This window comes from Gymnoscopelus microlampas (genome assembly GCF_963454915.1).
Source record: "Gymnoscopelus microlampas genome assembly, chromosome: 18".
Taxonomy (NCBI): domain Eukaryota; kingdom Metazoa; phylum Chordata; class Actinopteri; order Myctophiformes; family Myctophidae; genus Gymnoscopelus; species Gymnoscopelus microlampas.
Genome location: NC_139955.1, coordinates 24,852,003 through 24,873,118, shown reverse-complemented (window position 1 = coordinate 24,873,118; position 21,116 = coordinate 24,852,003). Strand labels below are relative to the sequence as shown.

The following is a 21,116-nucleotide window of genomic DNA, read 5'->3' as shown; positions in this document are numbered from 1 at the left end:
TAAACAAACATCACCAAACTGAAGGCAATAACAGCTTTCTTGTTTTTTTTTTTTTTTGTTTTGTTGTTTTTTTGTTGTTTTTCGTCATTTTTTTCTGTGATGGAACTACTTTGGTATAGAATAACCATTTACATACTACAGTATACATGGATCTGGTATGTAAATACTTAACATCCTTCCTTCAAAAGGTTCACTTTTTCGTCTACATGACATCATCTTAAAAGCAGCCGCTGTTGGGTTCTTTTCTCTTGCATGGAGCTGATCATAGTTTGTCAAATGATGCAGACCTACACACACACGCGCACACACACACACACACACACACACACACACACACACACACACACACACACACACACACACACACACACACACACACACACACACACAGAGTCATCTACGGATAGAGTGGTGTGTATGGACGGATTCTCTTCATTTGTCTTACAACTGGTGCTCGTGTAGGAAGGAAGCGCTTCCGCCGTGGCTGGAGGTCTGCTGCCCGGGTGTGGAAATGCTTGCCAGGGGGATGACCTTCACGGGGTCCTCTTTCTTACTGGAGTGTCTATCCAGGGTGTTGTAGAACTGTGGCCGGCTGATCCCTTTGTCCAGTTCAGCTTTTTTGGGCACAGACCTGCCCAGGGTATGACGGCCGTCCATGACCCCCATGCAGCCCATGCTGCCTTTGCCACCCCGGGCCCAGCTCTGCTGGAAGCCAAAGGAGGGGAGCGGGATACTGGCAGATGTGGTGGTGGTGGTGGTGGCAGGGGTGGAGGTGGGGCTGTTGCTGCCGGGAGACTGGAACTGGGCCAGGGCTGGGGGCATCCAGCAGCTGTCAGAGTGGCCCAAGATCAGGCACTCCTGGGTACAAGTCTCGGAGGCCTCGGCCAAGGCTTTCTGCAGGTTCACCTCTATGGCTGATAAGAAAGAGAGAGACAGAGAGACAGAGAGACAGACAGACAGACAGACAGACAGAAAATGGGAGAGAGAGAATTCATTAACCGTGCCACCAAACAAGGATGAACTCTGAAGATACAGTAAGTGCAGGTGGCGTTACACTGCTTTTACTAGAGCACTCTAAAAGCAGAGAATGAAACTGTAAATCATAAAGTAAATAGAATAAAGTTGTCCTTTTATCAGCGGTTGACCCGCAAAATGTCGGCCTTTTAGCAAAATGAAAGTCGGTGATAAATGTTTCATTTCATGTTGTAATGAGAAAAGCAGCGGCAGAGCATTTAATTTCCATTGGTATTCCCCTGACTCTGTGTGTTTACCTACAATATGCAATGAATTCCCTGTAGCTTAATTAAAGTTAGAGGGGAAAAACTGTCTCCCTGTTTGTGTCTTAGATTGGCTTAACTGTATTTAATAAGTAACGGACATCTTAAAAAAAAAAGGCATCGTTTATTTTAATCACCGTCATAGCGGCACACCTCAAACCCCTTTTGATCTATCTGGCTCCAGCATAAAGCTGATCACATAAGACAAAGGCAGAATTGAAGGCGCAGAATAAAACCACATGTCTACCTGTATCCTTGGGATGTGTATTTAGTGAGCATGTTTGCCACATTCGAGGTGGTAATGAATGCACTGTAGTCGAGAGCGCATTTTGATTTGCATGCGTTGAAAAGGGTGGGGGCTGGGGGGTTCGGAAAGTGAGTGAGCACGCGGCGAATGGGCGAGGCTAAGCACTCAAACTATCTTATCTCATTATGCCTGCACTGACATCACATGTGGAATGAGTCTGGGACGGAGGCCTCAGCATTGAGCCCCGGCAATAAAGCCTGTCAAACCAGATAATTAGAATGTAAAACAGTATGCACTGAGGCAGTGTTATGCATCCTATGCTTCGCAAAGAAAAGAGGGGTCTTCGCTCCGACATCACATCACTCCTCCAGGCCTCAACTTCAAGCTGTCACACAGAAATAATTCAACATATTTGCATAAGTAAGAATGCTATCAATAATTGAGCGGTCTTAGGCCCCGGTACGGTGGAGCCACCGTTTCGCCTCACATAGACTACACGTTCCGCATGCTCTGTTTAACTCCGTTCCCCAGATGTCGACAGATCTCAAACAATGCGTCTTGTCACCTTGTTTGTTGTTTCACGTTGTCCCGCAAAGTTTTAAGATGAATATTCTCATTGTGTCAGTGATATCAATCCAAACTTCCCTGAAACTATTTGGAGTGTTGTGTAAAAATCCCTCCCCCCCTTCCTGAAGATGGAATGCAACAGCTTAGGCTTTAATTATGGCAGCAGTGTCAGAAAATGAATCTCCTGGTGTGAATTCTGAGGATATATTTGGAGTCACGTGCGTATAGCCTACGTGGAGTAAAATCTGTCCTCTCCATATTGAACTGGAGCCTTGGAGCAGGAGTGTATAAATCCCCTGGGCGGTAAATGTGTCACCTTTCAGAGGGTCACTAACTTCATTAAGGCAAAAATGGATGCCGCTCACTCATTCTCTGAGCAAGCACAATAGGTCTGAGCCAAGTCCTTGCCGTTCCCTGACTCAATCTTTCTCCAAGTGTTTTCTGCTGTTGTCAATGCCTTTTGCCTTTTTTGATCTGATAATGCTATTAGTATAGACTTCTTCTCATTCCATAGGCATGCCATGCACTGACACACACACACACACACACACACACACACACACACACACACACAACGTTTTATCTCTTTTATAATTTGTATAAACCATATCGCACAAAAGTTGTAAAAATATCTACAAGCTCAGATCAGCTATTTATTCTTTTCTATAGAAAAGAATAGTATCATGTTGAAAGTGGTGGTCTGCCTGTGAGATAAGTGAAAACTAAAATATTAACAGAAGCTTGTGACTGAATAATAACTACATTGGATTCTTTGAAACGTAAGTTCTTTATTTCCATTTCCTGAAAAGTAACGTTTTTTGGACATACAAGGTTTCTGCCCAGCAGCAATGACATGCATCTTAACCAAGGTGTTTTGCTCCTTTCTCCCTCGTAAACGATCAGCGCGCGTAAGGGGGAAGCTGCCTGTAATGTGCTTTACACATGAAAGGTGTTCCGTGGCTCCATGGCACCCTGGGTGAAAACTACATGAACTCACAGCGCTGCTGTGTCAACAGCCTTGAGTGCTTCCATTTTTTTATATATTTTTTTTGCATCCAGCATTTCACATTAAACAGCTCAAAGAGATGTAGCCCTGTGCCAGTTTCTATTCCAGTGGGGATAGGTTGGATAGGCGGTGATGATGGTGGGGGCGAGCACGGACTGAGTGATGTCGCTGACAGCTCGGGCTGGCTGCTTTCGTCAGCCAGAGGCACACCGTTGCCTGGCGTGTGATGTGTGCTGCCTAAGTGTCTTTGGTATTCAGGGGAAACAACTGTACCCCTGCGGAGGTTTTGCGAGAAATCACACGCGGCTGATACCGCGCGGTCCCCTGTTGAAATGAACCCTCTTTTCCTATTTTCCTTCAAGGAAATTTGAATGACAGACAAGCAGGGATAATGGCCTGACGATGGGGCTTAATAGATTGCACTGTTGAAATCAGGCATACCTCCATCTCTACCCAAGATGATTCAGCTTTCTTTGAATAGTGCTGATGTGATCAAAACAGACACAACCTTACTCTGGAATTCAGACTTTGTAGAGTCGAGTCGATGTCCATTAAACTAATCCTTGGAACAAATGACAGCTGTTGACTCCCAAAATTCTGTACGGTACCCGACTCCCAGATCCGCCGAATGGCCTTCGGGCTAATGTGACTGTGAGATCAAAAGGACATCTATTATCCATGTTCTTGTGCTGTTTCTCCAGACGCCTTGTGGGAGCCCCAGTTGGGCTCTTAGCTGATCTTGAGGCCTTGCGCAAGGTCAGTACCACAGCGGTAGCCCACGGCCAACCCATTCTGCAACATCAACACATCCTCAGGCAGGCCAAAGATCGAACGCGGCTGTGTCCACCTTCCACTGACCTTCTGTCCTCGCAGCGAAACTTAACAGCTTGTACAAACATTGGACGTGTGTAACACGAGATATGGTGATACTAGAATGAGGCTCGTAGAATATAGATGGTGGATTATTAACCCATTTAGCCCCGGGAAAGCATCTTGTGTCATTTTTCTTTGGCTATTCAAAAAATGTCAGATATACAAGCTCATGGGTAGATCTGCTATTTGTTGGAAGAATCGTGAAAATGTGTGTTTTAAAGCAATATTTGTACTCCTATCTGTGCTTCTGGGGGTCCCTGGAACAACATGGGGTCCAGGGACCCCCATCCAGGGACCCCCAGAAGCAAAAAATTGAGTTACAAATGTTCGCTTTAAAAAATATATATTCAAAGATGTACACAGATTTTCACGAAATAGCAGATATACTGTACAAGCTATGAGCTTGTATATCTGCTATTTTTGAATAGCCAAAGAAATCTAAAAATGACACAGACGCGTTCCCGGTCTTAATGGGTTAATTTAACTGCATGCATTGTGAGATCTCTGCAAATTATATACTTATATACTCTATTTCCTGCATCTTAAGAGTCATATATATCCTATTTGAGCAGCTGATATCCAGCTTCTCCAGCATTGGTGCCACCAATGCTGAATGAAGGTGCTCTACATTAATGCTGATACTACAGTAGGAAGTTATGGTGCTCTACATTAATGCTGATACCACAGTAGGAAGTTATAGCGAAACGCTCCAGCGAGATACCATCATGACAATAAGTTTGACTTTGGAATAAAGGTTGCTGATTTGATTTAAAAGATCATAGCCAAAGCATGACTGAATCCCAAGAGGTAGTGCCCTTTCTTCCTCCGTAATGCAATATCTGGAATGTTGACTTTGTTATTTGCATCTCGGTATCATCTTTTTCTTACAGCAGTGGGCATTCCATCTGTTTTATTTTTCTATGATCAACATGAAATTCAATAATGCAAATGTAACACAGTGAGGCAGGCAGACAGACAGACAGACAGACAGACAGACAGACAGACAGACAGACAGACTGACTGACTTTTGGCCACACTATTAGAGATCCTCTTCATTACAATTGTTAGGGATATTTACCATGATAGCTGATTATATTATTGACAGAGGTAGTTACATCTTAATGAGCCACACATTAAGGCTTGTACGCCTGTATGTCATGATTCCACTCATTATGTTAGCATGCGCAAACTCATTATTGCTAATTAAAATGATAATTGCATGCATCTAGGACATTAAAATCATTGCACAACCATCAGATGGCATATGCCCCGGCCCTGACATACACAGTAACAATTGACACAGGCTACAGTACTTAATGATTTACTGTAGCTTGGCAAACTGTAAAACCCATGCATTTAATTACAGATGATACAGTTGCATAAGTATAGTTATACTCTACCTCCTAATTAAGTTACATCTAATCTTGATATGCATACAGCGTGTGCTTAATTCAGTGTTCTTTACTTCAATATCCTGTCAACCCTTGAACCTTGAATAGCAGAGTAGCAAACTAATTTATGCAGGAATCCATCTTCAACATTTTTATAGTGAGTTTTAATTGGATCTCACACGGTATCTCAAGTCCAATCGGGTTCCTTGTTGTTCCTTGTTTTGTTGTGAAGCTCCGACCCCTAATGGCATGATTTACATGGTGAACTATTGGAAAGAAGATTTTTAATTTCTAGTCTCTGGCAGCATGTGACAAACATGGGACTTACATTTAGTTTTAGGCTGAAAAAAAAAAGGTTTCTGTTTTGAAAAATTGTAATACAGTATGACCAGCCTAAGCCATATCACCTCATGCACCCTCCCTCTCAATTAATTCAGGATCAGCAGGGTTAACAGTGCCAGAAAAAAAGCAAAGAAGATTACTGAGCTGTTTGAGATGTTTAAACAAGTGACCTTGACTCCCATCAAGAGTCATAGAAACATACTAATACCACTAATGGTGCAGTCATCACAAGTACCATAATGTACTAGTCTCTTCTCTTCTTTTTTGTTTTGCACTGTATGATGGAGCGTGAGATGGTATGGGACTGGGCCATACAGACATTTAGAGCATTGGTTCTCAAAGGTCCTTGGGGGGTTCCAGGGGGTCCCTAGCAAAATGTGTTAATGTAGCATCACAATCATTTTAACCACTTTAAGCTTTTATACTTTGGCTATTCAAAAATAGCATCTGCTATTTTTGAAAAACATTTGTGCAAACCTTTGAATATATACTTTTTTAAAGCGAACATTTGTAACTCAAATCTTTGCTTCTGGGGGTCCCTGGAACAAAATATTTTGAGATGGGGGGGGTCCGCGGCCAAATACATATACATTTTGGGAGTCCTTGACATGAAAAAGTCTGAGAACCACTGATCTAGAGAGACATACTGTAGGTAGAGAGAAGCATTATTTTGAATTGAGAGAGGATATGTATATGTTTGTCCATATCTGGAGAGAGTGTAAAAGGGAAATGTGAGAACGTGGGTGATTCTGTCAAACAAATGAAATCTTTAAGGAAATAATTGGCTTTGTAATTACCAAGACTATCCCTTCACGTGGCCTTGCACCTACTCACAAAACGTGCTCTCTGGATAAGGAAATGAACGGTCATTAATAATAATAGAGGTATTAAAACCACTGGGTGTCGCGCAGGAAAGCGGGAGCCATGTCTCTAATCAAAGAAGTGTAGTAATCACTGTTGGAGAAACTCATGTTTGACATTCACGGAAGCGCAAATCTCTGACATCCCACTTACAAGCACAGCACATTCCTATTCCTCTGAGGCACGTGTGATTTCATGTTATATTTAACGTAATGCACAGCTCCATAAGGATCATGGAAATGATCCTTGATGTCCACCGCCATGGTGTTCCGCGGTACCGTCTTTACATCCACCACGGTGCCGCCAGCTTGCTGAGCATCTACTGTGCAGAAACACAACTGGCCATGTTCAGGGGAGGTGGGGTTGAACGGTCAGTGGTGGAAGAAGTACTCAGATATTTTACTTCAGTAAAAGTAGCAATACCACAATATAAAAATACTCTGTTAGAAGTAAAAGGCCTGTGTTCAAAATGTTACTTGAGTAAAAGTACAAAAGTATTGGCATCAAAATATACTTAAAGCACCAAAAGTAAAAGTAGTAAAATATTTGAAAATAGCCGATATACAAGCTCACAGCGCGTCGCATCGCGACGCGCTGTGAGCTTGTGGATCGGCTATTTTCAAATAGCCTAGGTATAAAATAGGGCTAAAGTGGTTAATATATGTTTTATAATGTAATAATTAATATCTGCAAAGTAACTAGTAACTAAAGTTTTTAAATAATTGTAGTGGAGTAAAAGTACAATATTTGCCTCTGAGACGTAGTGGAGTAAAAGTAAAAGTACTGAAAATTGGAAATACTCCAGTAATGTAAAAGTACCTCAAAATTGTTCTTAAGTACAGTACTTGAGTAAATGTACGTAGTTACTTTACACCACTGGACCGAGTCACTTTGACCTCCTGGTGGGGGCTCCTCACTGGCAGGTGAGACAGTATACTGTACCAGTAGCAAACCATAGAACTGTGCCGGGAGGATTCATTGGAAAAAGGGGTACAAATAATTTGCTACATTAAAAAGAAAATCAGAAATGATTCACACTATAACTATCTTATAGTAAGGTGTGAATATATAATACTGTAACAATGACATTCAAACATTTTGTCTTTACTAGAGCTCGGATGAGATCTCAATATCTACAGCTTCACAGATCTAGGGCCCTATCTTACCATGATTGAAAAAACGATTTCTTTAAAATAGTTAAAATAGCCAATCTACAAGCTCACAACGTGTCGCTGTAGATCGGCTATTTAAAAAACAAAAACAAAATAATAAATGTCTAATACGATTAGTCTAAGGCATAAGATGCGTTGTGTCTGACAATAGTATTAATTATTTTCTCTGCATGCCAAAGTCAGTGCTATTTGTTTTTCTGTACTTTTTATTGCCTACAGCATAATCCCCGACGAAAGCAATAAGAGCTGTCATTGTCACTGGTGACAAGGGCATGGGTGAGGATTGAGGAAGTAAATATTCCATTGTGGCAATAAAAAAAAACGGTGTGCTCTTTGGAATGCAGAGCTGTGCAACTAGTCACTATACCACAGAGATCAAAGGTGCCATGTAGGATTCTGACTCGTGTTGTTAAGATCTAAAAGAGGCCAAAGCAGGGGGGGAGACAACTTGTCAAGCCCTACACACTCAACATGATAGAATGATGTTGTGATGTGATGATGTGCAGCAGTCAGACGGAAATCACCTCAATACTGCTACAGAAACACCACGGCAGAAGATGAATTATCTATCATAATGGCTTGTACGTGTGTGCAGTCGAACCATGAATTCAGAAGAATGATCCTCCACAGCCAGAGAGGTCCAAAGTGTGAGACGATAGAAACAGCAAGGCCGCCCCTCGTATTTCCTCCCTTGCTCCCATTTTTTTTATACTTTACAAAAACAAATAGTGCCAGATGTAATGAATGGCCTTCTTTTAAAGGAGACAATGTGACTCTGATAAGAGGGGACTGGGGTCGTCCATATATACTCTAGACTAATTACATTTGAAGCATTTACTGAGACACCTCTGACAATGGTGAGTCTCTGAGCCTCACACGTATTTATCAGCACTTGTGGGACCCATACAGTTCCTCTCCTGCAATCCATCTAGCCTTGTCTTCCCTCGACCCTTCTTGCTTTCCCAGTGTTTGACCCGTTGTAGCTGAAAGTAATTGCAGGCAGAAAACAACATCTAATGATTACTTTATCTAGGAGTCTGAGAGAGAGAGAGTGAAAAGTCACAGACAGGTACTTTCAACAAAAGGAGGAGGCCCCCTTTTTTTGTTCCTACCCTCCCCGACATACAATTTCAGACAACAAAGAATATTATTGACTTGGCTGAGATTAGAACACCAAAACAAATAACAAAGCACAGAAAGGGGACAAAGAGCACAAAGGGAGAAATAATCCCTCGAACAGGCTGACGCCCTGCGCTTCTTTCTTCCTCTTTGTTGGCACTGATTAAAGGCATGTTTTGGGTTGAAGTGGCCATTTTAAAACTAAACATATACAACACGGCCACAATGTATGGACTTAATTGAATGTAAATCCATCCCTGTCCCAGTCACCTTTGTTGTCAGTGTTGGAAACACCACCTCCAAACTTTAATACCAGCTCAGCATAAAACGGTGCACAGAAAGGCAGACCTCCGCATCAACAATAACAACAGTGTGATTAACATCAACCGAGAAGGTGATTGTGAGATGGAGCCGGTCCACAGCAGCATCTTTCTCCCCGCCACTTGACTTTTTATTTTTATTTTTTTAGAGAGACTAGTGAGAGACTAGGGAGAGACTAGTGGTTGATTGCATCTCCTTCATTATGGGTGGACTGCTATTGGGCCAAGCCTCTCCATCTCAGGACGAGACAAGAAAAATTGTGTCAACACAATCAGGCCTGGCCAAATACCCAGCATGGTCCAGATAGATGAGAGGTGCAAACACCATAACAATCTGCAATCAGCACTCATCACGATAATGACACACTGAGGATGAGGCACAGAGATAGAGATGCAGCGGGGGTTAGAAACTAGAAACCAATGTAAACGGAAACACATAGTCTAAATTATTTGACAGAACTCCACGTTCTTAACGCCTGATTTATACCTGGTTGTGTGCCATGTCGTGCACCGAAAATAATCGATCTATAATCTACAAGCTTGTAGATCTGATATTTTCGCTAAGACACACCAGCATGCAAATAAATCAGGGTTTAGTCATCTTTGTGTTTGTGTGCGTTCGTGTGTAGCCTACTGTAAAGTTAAATGTTTGTTTATGTTTTCTTGTAAATGCATGTGTGTGCGTTCATGAACATACAGTGTAGATATATGGATGTGAATTGTCAGTGACAGGGAAGTAATACATAAATGCATATTTACAAGAGCAAAAGAAATTGGAATCTCACTTAAAATTCATTGCACATAGATGAATGTCTGAGCATTTCCATATTTCCACAGATAATGGGAAGTCGAAGAAATAGAAAGAAAAAGATTGCAGCAGGGGAGGGAGGTGGAAATATTCTATAAAAACAGGAGAAAAGATCTGATATTTACTGGACCTGCTTACTGTTGTCTTACAATTGTGTACTGCCATAGTTGTACAAGAAATTACTTTCATATGATCATTTTTGTATCTTTCAAGTCACGTTCCCAATACGAACCAATTGTTTTTATTCATTTATCATTTTTTTAGTTATAAGTTCATTCAAAGTGAATGAGGAAGTTGATTTCTGCAGTGCTCCTGCATTAGCAGGAGACATAAACGGTAAACAGTTCTGTACTTTACGTTGCACACTGAACTGTAGAGTGAAATGAACGGATGTTTTTCAAACCACAGGCGGAAAATAATAAATGAAGTCCTTCTTCCACACAAGTGGAGATGCTGAGATGAAACCGTATGCCAGCCAAGTGCTACGCTACATCCCGGGTCATGTAACAAGCAAATTCATCACACTGACCCATTGCCCCCAATTATTATGGAAAACAAGAATGAATCAAATTAACATTGAAGGAGTCCCTCTATCTGACAGAGTGTCTGCGTGGCCGATGGATTCTGCAGGAGGAGAAAAGCGGGTAATAAACAAGGTGCCACTGCATATGCTATATATCTTGCAGTCATTGATGATTAGCTCTGTTTTTGCTTAGCCGTACATTACTGTTATTGCCTCCATGGTCGGGCAGATAGGGAGGGGATACAAAGGCATTGGCGCAGTCCATCTTTCAACTGATAACTGGCAGGCTGAAAACAACTCAGCACTGGCGGCTGAGTTGTTTTGGAGCATGAGTGATCTGGCCTCAGTGAAAACTGTAATTTCTTATACGACATAGCCGAGAGGAAGGCCTCCTGTATAGTTTTCTATTTTAAAACTACCTGTGTGTGTGCGTGGGTGCGTGCATCCATCTTTAGTATTGGCAGCTATCTTAAAAGTGTGTCAAAGTATGAACATGAAATATTCAGTCTCAAGGAAGGTGAATCCTGTGTCAAATGAAAATGACTCAAGCCCTGCTGTTTTGTACTGACAAGCAACACTGTAAATACATACTCTTAAGTCTTGATGTGAGGAGTGCACCCATACGCACATAATCCCTTCTCTCTCTCCCATTCAAAAGAACTTACTGTGTACTCAGTAAGTATTAGTTGGAGGCATTAGTGCTGGGCAAACATATTACCCATATCAATGTGTTGTGTCGCATGGCGAACATTTTAATATGGGAGGCAGGCTCTCTCCACATCCCCCTGTGCATGTACACTTTAAAGGTTTCTCCTTTTTTGAGCCGGTGCAGTCCCTCCTCCGGGGACAACTATTAATTTTTCACTGAAACCTCCCCTGAATAATGAATCCTGTCCTATTTATATGCCGTGATAAGTCCACTGAATGTCTAAAAAGGGGTTATCATGAAAAGGGTACGCTTTCAGAGAAAGACCTGTTCTTGCTTAACATGTATAATTCATCCACATCGCCATGTTCTTGTCTGTGTGTGTATGTGTGCGTGTGTGGTTGGGGGTTGGGGGGGGGGGGGGGGGTATGTCATATAACGTATCACTGGCATACATGAAAGCAGAAACAAGGTTGCACATTCAATGAATCACTGCTGAAAAAAAACTCTACCGTTCTGTTTTGATGTTGACTGCACCCCAACCCCCCACCCACCCACCCAGTACACAAGCGGACGCGCGTGCACACACACACACACACACACACACACACACACACACACACACACACACACACACACACACACACACACACACACACCCAAACGAGAGACGATGAAAGTTCAGATATATTCTGATGTACTGTTCAGGCCTGGCATGACAGTTACACTCTCTCACCAAGTCACATGGGTACTCAGTGGCTGGTGTTAATGTTTCTGTCGCTACGCACTTGATTTCGGTGTGCTGAGCGCAGTCCCTGTCACTAGGCTCTCTCCCTAGTGACTGCATGTCACTGCATGACTGAGAATCAAGTAAAGCATACCTTTTTTTTTTTTTAAGGGATATGGACTTCTGGCGTCACCATGTTTTCAACAGTAAAGAAGGACCTCAGTTTCTAAAGCAGAGGCACAAAAACACTGGTAGAGCAGACCAGCTGTGTTCCCAAACCTTTCCATGCCAATAACCCCCAATTCTGAAATGGCTTTAAAAAAGCAACAACAAAAAAGCCGATCTACAAGCTTGTGATCCCCTCTAGGGGCAGCAGCCCCACACCACCCATTCCTGAATGTGGAAAATCTATTTGTTGTCAAAGGCAGTGATGCTCCAAAACAAGCATTGATCATTGTTGCATGCATTTGCATGTATTAACAGTATATGGAACTGATTGGTTGTGGCATTTCTCTGCAAACCAAGATGGCCCCATGGTGATGTAAAGGCAAAGCATTATATAAACCGTTACATTTTTTTAAGTAATTAAAATAATTCAGATTCAATTATACTTCCACAAAGCAGAACCACCTGAGGTGAGACTTAATCTCAGGCGTACAGTATATGTTAATCGAATATAAGAGAGACTTTACCTTAGCCTATCCATAATAAAAATAAATCTTTATTGTGCTCAATTCTACGTTAGCCATAGCACAGGGTTTTGCATGCACCTGGCTGTGTATATTGGTGATACCTTTTGTCATGAGGCATTTAAGTCAACTGCTGCACAGCACATTCCACTGCTGCATGACCGTGATTGTGTTCCGACTGTGATGATGAAGAGAAGGCTCCAGAGTATTCCACAGGGGAGGAGCCAGTGGAAATAACCATGATGCAACTCCTTATCTCTGGAGACTGCCGGCAACCCATTGACCTCAATGTCTTTTATGCCGCTCAGCCCAGAGCGCTAACTATCAGATATTAACACCCGTGCCTTTGATTTGTGTCCCTGGCTGGCCCATGGGAAGCTCGTCAGCATTTGTCCTGGGGTAACATCCTCTTTATGTCACTATTTCCGACCCTCCCCTAACCTCCCAAACACCCACATGATGGCAAGAGTTTGTCACATTTCTCTGCCTGGCCAGTACAGTGCGGGATGACGTTTGCATATAGCCTGGGGATGGCATGGAGAGACGGGGATTTTACAACAAAAGGGGTCTGGAGGTCAGTGACAGGGTGTCAGTGATGGGGTGTTTGTAGAATGATACTGAAGGTTAGTAACATTGGTGTGTTTGTAGAATGCTACTGGAGGTCAGTAACATTGGTGTGTTTGTAGAATGCTACTGGAGGTCAGTAACATTGGTGTGTTTGTAGAATGCTACTGGAGGTCAGTAACATCGCAGGTGTTTGTAGAATTGTGGGATGAAATCGTCTCTCTACTAGCTTTTCACTGTCACTACGGTGATATTGCTAAAGCTGTTTCCTGCCTGTAGTTTACATCAACACACTGAGTGTGTGTGTGTGTGTGTGTGTGTGTGTGTGTGTGTGTGTGTGTGTGTGTGTGTGTGTGTGTGTGTGTGTGTGTGTGTGTGTGTGTGTGTGTGTGTGTGTGTGTGTGTGTGTGTGTGTGCGCGCGCGCGTGTGTGCGTTTGTGTGCGTCCGTGCGGCGTGCACGCGTGAATAATGTGTGATAGAGTGAGCATCTCACTCTGTGTGACTCAGCATACTGTATGAAAGCACCAATATCCATCTCTATGATAATTTCTGATTCACAACGAGCTAAGACAGCAACACACTGATACAATTCATTCATTTCATTTCCCTATTATTAACTGGTGTGGAAATATTGGGGACAGAAAAAGTGACTTCTTTTTTTTGTCTTCTTTCCAGTACGACGGCGTGACAGGGTTTGTTTCACGGGTGAGAGCACAAGGCTACTAGTACAGGGGAGATGGTTTGGGATGGGATCCATGCATCTACTGCTTAATATCTTTGCCATATACAGTATAGGTCCACTAGGCCATTGGTTCTCAAAGTGGGGTCCGGGGACCCCCAGGGGTCCTTGTGGGGGGGTACCAGGGGGTCCCTAGCAAAATGTGTTAATATAGTGTCTATCATTTTAACCATATTCTATACTTTGGTTATAAAAAAATAGCATGGATAAAACAGGGTAGCAGCCTCCCTATACACGTGTATCACAATTCCACATTATGACATCAGTCAAGTCCAGAGAATGGAGTTGCCAAAGGAATATAATTATTTCTTTTTATCAAGGGTTATATCCTTTTTATATTTTTCATCATCTCAGATTTTTCCTCCTTCCACTCTGATATTGCTAATTATTTCAACCTCTGAAGTAGACAATTTCATTTTCAATTAAAACGTGTCTCCTCCGATGACCTTGGGGCACAGAAAATGGCTGCTATGTCTGCCCTGAACAGTTTGTGCAGCAGTTACAGGTGCCATTGTAGATAGCAATTCCAACTCTGTCTGAACCCAACTTCACTGAATCCGTACACGCCTGGGTCGCCCTTGTCGGGACAGCACTGCGGCACAGCATACTGTATGTATTCTAGTAATACACTTAGTGTGATAATTGAAAGGGACCAATTAAAGCTTCAAGGCATAACTAGACTCTCTGATGCAGCCGAGGCTGAACAGCAGATTTACAGCCATACGTATGTAGTTAATCTGTCAGACCATTATGGGTTATAAATAAATACAATATTCTGACATCATGATTACAGGGTGGGCAGTCCTCGTTTACAAACTTTTTTTCCCTCACGTTGTCAACAATAATGTGCATATATACAGTAGCTATGGGATTGCAGTTCAAGTAGGTACAATCAGTATTATGCATTCAGGATAATGGCAATGACTAGCATCTCTTTCAAAATAGAAAACAAAGTGTCTAGATACAATACATTCTGACAAATAAGGGTGCACAGTAAAACCTGTAGAGTTAATCTAACTATAGGGTGTAAAATGGACCCTTACAGGTCCATTATGGGTTGAACACTCTGGATTTTTCTGTGATGTTGCAGAAACAGAGGGTACCACGGCACGTATGTAAGGAAAACAATTAACTAATATTGACAGTGAGTGCAATCAAAGGCTCCCCTGCCAGACTCGACAAGGTGCCAATCAACCGAGGCGCTCTCCCCTCGCGCTGCCGCTGCATTTTCATTTCAGAGTCTTGAGGAGATGCAGCCGCGGTGAATCATCAGTCAATAGCTCAGAGCTGATGGTTAATGTTGATTTATGACATTCAGCCCTCCTACCCCCCGCCCCTCACCTATATCGTCTGTAATACACAGCCGGGACGGGAGCTAAAATCAGTGGAAAAATCTAAGTACAAAGGTTATACCTGTGACTGAAGAAGTGCTTTTCAAAGTCAGCTTCCGTGGGGCTTATCTTGCCATGTTGTGATGCCCTTGCTTCCCTCCCCAACAGCCTCTCCCTGCAATCAAATGTTTCCTCACAGAGGGGTTCCTAAAAGTCAAACCAGATTGTCTGATAAGATGAATGCTTGTTGAGATTTTTCCCCCGTCGTATCCATGAAATAACGTCAGTTAGGCTGCCATTCAAAATGTGACATTCACCAACACTTTACGCGATCAATGAGGAACAATTTGCTGCGTACATGTAATTACAGTGATGCCATCGGACCATATTCTGCTCCCCCCTCTCTTTCCCACCTACAGTGGTCTGCCCGTGATGGGAATAATGGAGCAAAATGTCTTTCTGAGTGTGAGAATGTCTTCATGTGAATTCATGTGAGACATGGCAATGGTGAGCTGTAATAGGCAGCTATCTAACCCAGAAATGTCAAGCAGGAGGGCGAATGCTGTGACAAAACATAGGTATGATATTGAATTGGCTGCAAGTGTGTCACCTCTCAATATCGAGAATTAAATTATTTTCTTTCCCCCAAGAACCCACCCCGCCGCTTCTGCCCCTTTCTACAAGCTCACAACACAATGTGATGCGACATGTTGTGAGCTTATCATGATGAGCTTGGATGTGCTATTTTCACTTTTAATTGGTTTTGGACATTTGTGAGCCTTTTTTGTGTGTGCAAATTTCAAATTTTGCTAATTATCTTTTTTTTAGGAAAGGTTGTAAAAAAAACATGATATTTACTCACGAGTCACGACCCATAACAATGGGTCTGTGTCCCACAATGGGTCGTGACCGTGTGTTTGGGAAACAGTTATCTCGACAGGCTATTAGAGAAGTTGCAGGGAAGCTGTGTTGTCTTGAGGTCAAGCCTTTATGTTGGCCGTCATTCCGTTAGGGTTTCCCTCAGCTAGATTTGTGGCTATTGTTTCATTATCTCTCCCCCACCCTGCACATCCAGAGTTATTTATTTACCGTGGCTCCTGTGGAGTCAACACGCTGGTCTGGCTTGAGGAAGGTTGGGTATTTGCCATCTGTCTCTTTGGCAAGCAGGAAAAACTAATTTACTAATTTACTAGTGTGTGACCCTGGCCCTTTCTATTCATAACCCATTAGGAAAATACAGTCAGACACACCTCACATTAAGAAAACGACGAACCGAATTATAAAACAAACATGAAACAAGAAGAAAACTGCAATTTATGAGAGACCTTTAGTTTAAATGATACAACTCTGCATTGTTGAAAGCAGAACAATCAGACTGTTGCCTGTCGAATGGAGAAGTGATGACTACCTCCCCCATTTGGCCTACTGACAGGTGAATTTTCAGGGCTGTTTTTAAAGGAAGCCAGCAATCCACATTTTTTGAGGGATGGGTCAGAGCATTAACTATGTCCCAATTATGACCACAGATCTAAAAGTGTAAGAAAAAAGTGTCTGAACCCCAAAACCCCAAACCCAGATGGCAAGACAGGCAAATTAAGGTTAACCATTAAGAAGATGTCCTTTAATGTGTCCCAGCGATAAAGTGGTATCAATAAATCAAATGCTATTCCAGACAAATCACTGCGATATTCTACACAGAAAACTTTCCCTCCTTCTATTCCTCATTGAGTCCCCACTTCACAGAATGCACAACAAAGGCTTGTAAACTGTACTGGCAGAAGAATAAAAGGGATTATTAATTTTCCAACCCGTAAACTGTAAACTGAAAAAGTGGATAATTCTGTCTTGGGGAGACATGCATTTCCTCTTCCTTGTGTCAACACAACTTCTTTTGAGGAGTGTAGTCATGTCTGCATAGCCCTGATAAGTCTCTTATTCACAGCAAATTGTAATTTGCAAAATGCAGACGGCTGTACACAGACTCACTCCATACTGTTAATTAATTCATCCTGCCTTTGATGTTTTCTCAGGTTTTAATGGGAAATAACAACATTAAAAAGGATGCTGTCTTCTCTCCTTGTGAAAAGAATGATCCATGGATTCTGCATCAATTATTGAAGTTGAAATAAATAAATTCAAATTAGCTAGAAATAACACTGCACGACTGCTTACACAGAGCAAAGTATTGTTTTTCCACGAAGCTGCCAAAGCATTAGCACGTGAAAGCAAGCATTCAATTAAATGTGCCTGACAATGCCAAATGAACCAGTGTTGATGGTCATGCAACAATTTTGGGTCTGTTTGAACGATCATAATGTTTTCTTTTTAATAATTGCCACTTCTGACAGTAACAGCTTTAGTTTCCAGTGCCAGTGAGATTCAGCATTAAACTAAACTCATTGTATAGGGATGTGTCTGGGTGTCAGTCCCCTCAACTCTGTCTCATTTCTGATTAAATGAGCTAAAACTGAAATTCTGGTGAATTTAACGTGAAGTTTTGGATACATAAAAATACACTTAATTTGATCAATCGTAATTAGCTGTCTCCTTAATGACATTCATACTAGATCTCAGGTTTGCCAATGACCAGCATGAAAGGTCAAGCAATGAATAGCGATTTTGTGGTGGAAAAAAAGTAAAAAAGTACTGAGAAGCTAATTAGTTTACATGTCTCTATTTGTGGAGCTGCGAGATATGAGGGCTTTAGCTATGTACTGTATGTAGGATGCAATCCATTTTAATTTGGCTTGTAACTTGGGACTGGGAGTCATACAATGACCTTTGCACTAACTTTCCTATTAACATGTTGGGCCCCAAGTCCCAACGCAAAAAGGTGTGCGAATGTACCTTAGAGTGTGTGTGTTTGCTAAGTGGGTCAAGCCAATAACAAATACACCAGAGGTAGTAATGGCAGACTGATTATCTCAATGTTTAGTGTTTTTACTCTAAGCTCTAATTACTTCCAAGGCTAGTCTTTAAAAAAGCAATTATGTACTGAGCCAAACTGTACATCTCACTTAAACGGTTCAATGCCTGTATTATTTATTTATTCTAATTTGCAGAATGATATCATCAGCCATAAATAGATCCATTAAAAAATATATTTTAATACTACCACTATCTCTAAAGCTTCAACGATTTACCCATATACCTCCTGTCAAGGCTGGTGTCCAATTTGATTCACAGCAGTAATTAACCAGATTATGCAAGACATACAGTAATGTGTTTTACATGTGTAAATATTCCCATATGCAAGACATTAGCAACAGGGCACTCCAAGAATTGGACGTAAAGTATCACACATTTATATGAATTAATTGCTTCACATCTCTTTATACAGACATCTGTCAACAAAGGAACAGAGTTTTCAGCATTTTTCTCCTGAATTCCTTCCTTTTAGCTGCCAGTAGAGGGCACATTGTCTCTCCCAGTGTCTCTATCCAATATCTTGCTGCACTGAAAAGTTACTTAAGACATCACTAATGCTGCAGCTAAGCCCCTTGATGTGCTCTTGGCTCAGAGGTACCACTACACCCACTGTGCTCCCTGCTACAGTGTGTTACTAGATATATATTCACCATAAAACTATGTAGCTTTGTACATCTAGTGTCTACCTACACTAGATGCTCGACCTACAAATGGGTAGTATATATTCTATCCACATTTTGAACAAGCAAATACCCCACTACAGTGCAATACAGTAACACTTCATGAGATAGTGGTATGGAATCAGATTCCACATTGTGTACAGTATGCTGAATTGAATTGAATGCATGCTATGCCCTGCAGAGTCGAGCCTAACATTTACATTTATTAGCTTTCAACAACAAAGAAGGTGACGTGTTTATTATTAGACGTAATACACAGTTGACACAGGTGACTGATGTCAGATTATTTTTCAAGTCATCCAACAAGGCTGTGAAGGCCTGGCGTATATGAGAAATGCCCAGTGAAAACCATGTGGCCCTTTTCTTTTAGCTGCAGATGTCCAAAAGCAACCTGACAGAGTGGCCCCATAGACAGCCCTAGGATTAATGATTTGTGACAGCTTCAACGAGCCAGGATATGAACAGTCATCTTGCAGCCATTACATAAGTAGAAACAGCTGGTTTTCTGTCTTCTTTTTTTTGGGTAGCCACTGAAGCATGGAAGGGAGAGGGGATCTCCTGTCACGTACAAATAGGCTAAACAATATTGTGGAGGCAGTGGCTTTCAGAGAAAGCAAGGGGGTGGCTGCGACTCTGGTTGCAGTTTCAATACAGATGCAGGACGTGAGTCTCTATGGCCCACTCTTTGAAGCCCACAATACTGAACAATGCATTTGGCAAGAATGACATTCTCTCATAGAAACATATCTATGGCGTTTATATTGATGGCTTTAGGAGGCTGCTGCCGGTGCCTATTGTGTATAACAGCCTGAATTGTTGTTGACTGTAATTCTGTTGTAGCTTCTGTTGTGATTAGCTTGGGCATGAATGCAACTAGATTATACCCAGTTGGAGGGAAAAGTGAGGGGACTGCAATTAGATACAGCATCATTCCTTTTATATTTGATTCTATTTGAGAGTATATTGCCTCGATCTGCCACAATAGGATTTTGATCGTCCCATTGTGATGAAAGCCTATTGTGAAAATGTGAACATGAACATAGAGAACATGACGAGCCACTGTGTTTGAGCGGGACAAAAGGCAGTCTTGTCATGTGTCTTCTGACAATGCCTTTACTCGCTATTTCTTGCTAAGTCTTTTCTTTGTAGATCACCCTGGGTGCCATACAGCAGAGCTTTGATTTGAATAAAAATCCTAAAACATCACCTGACAGTTGGTTTGTGTTCAAGTTAATATGCACTAGGATGAATTCTGAATGAGCACCTCATTCTGTCTGTTGCATATAGATAAATCAATAGGTAGCTTTTAATAAAAATACTCATTTAAATTGGGAAATAACACAGACATCATAATCCAATTGTTTCATTCGGTGAGCTCAGTACAATACTGTGCATTTGAATAGGTATGATGAGTGTGTTAATGCCATGCTTTAACCATGATTAGCTACGTTTAGCACTGTCACACAAACAGCCCACACCAATGGGTTTGAAATCGCTTATGCAAAACAAAAATTGTAATTATCCTTTTGTCATGTCAGAAAAAGCAAATTAAACAGCTACACTTGATAAGGCATGTATTCTCAAAACAATTAACCTCGCCCCATCCCCTTTTGTACAACTTGGGCTTGCAAGATGTCAGTGGTTGGCTTTTCCTGTCTGCATGTACTGTCCTTGCTTAGGATTCAGCAGATGGAACCAAGGGATGGAGGTTATCAGCCATCCCATTCCCCTCTGGACTGTAATTCGGTGTCAACAATGTGCTATGGACCCTAAAGGCCTGCCATCTGCTTACTTTCGCTCCTTCCAAAGGTGAGAAATTCCAAACCACCACCTGGATGACGCCTTAGCCACGCACGCTACCCAATTACTAGTGTGTGACAAATGCACATAAGTGCACACATACACATGGCATAAGAATCTCCCTGCAATGGAAAAAATCCCAAAGCTTTGTGCTTAGAAATACAATCAGAGGCCATTTCAATTAAGAGTGTATTTTCAAAGAGTGTATTTGCTGATGGCAAATACATTTTTGAAAGTTTCCAAACATATAATAATCAGGTGTTCTGAATTATATTCAGCACAACAAAACCCTGTAAACAAAGCCAGTGAGAGATCCTAATTATAATCGTAGCTTTGGGGGGGGGGCTGTATTCAAGAAGGAGCATGGAAATGACAGGAATTTAATTAAACCTTCAGAATTTCACATGTGATCAGGAATTGTTGTGTTGTAAATGTGTGGCATTTGGTAAAGAAGTGCTGCCTGGGTTTTACTTGCAGCAAGTACAGTACTTAAAAACATATATCT

General features: G+C 41.8%; 1 protein-coding gene across 1 annotated transcript in view; it reads right to left on the bottom strand.

The window, feature by feature from the left end:
* Positions 1 to 441: 441 nt before the first annotated feature.
* Positions 442 to 21,116, bottom strand: part of pcdh11 (protocadherin 11) — a gene marked incomplete at its 3' end in the record, with an annotated part of 148,518 nt that continues 127,843 nt past the window's right edge. The window contains exon 7 of the mRNA XM_084042045.1: positions 442 to 914. Within this exon, the coding sequence (XP_083898171.1) occupies positions 442 to 914 (473 nt within the window). The remainder of the gene's footprint in view (positions 915 to 21,116) is intronic.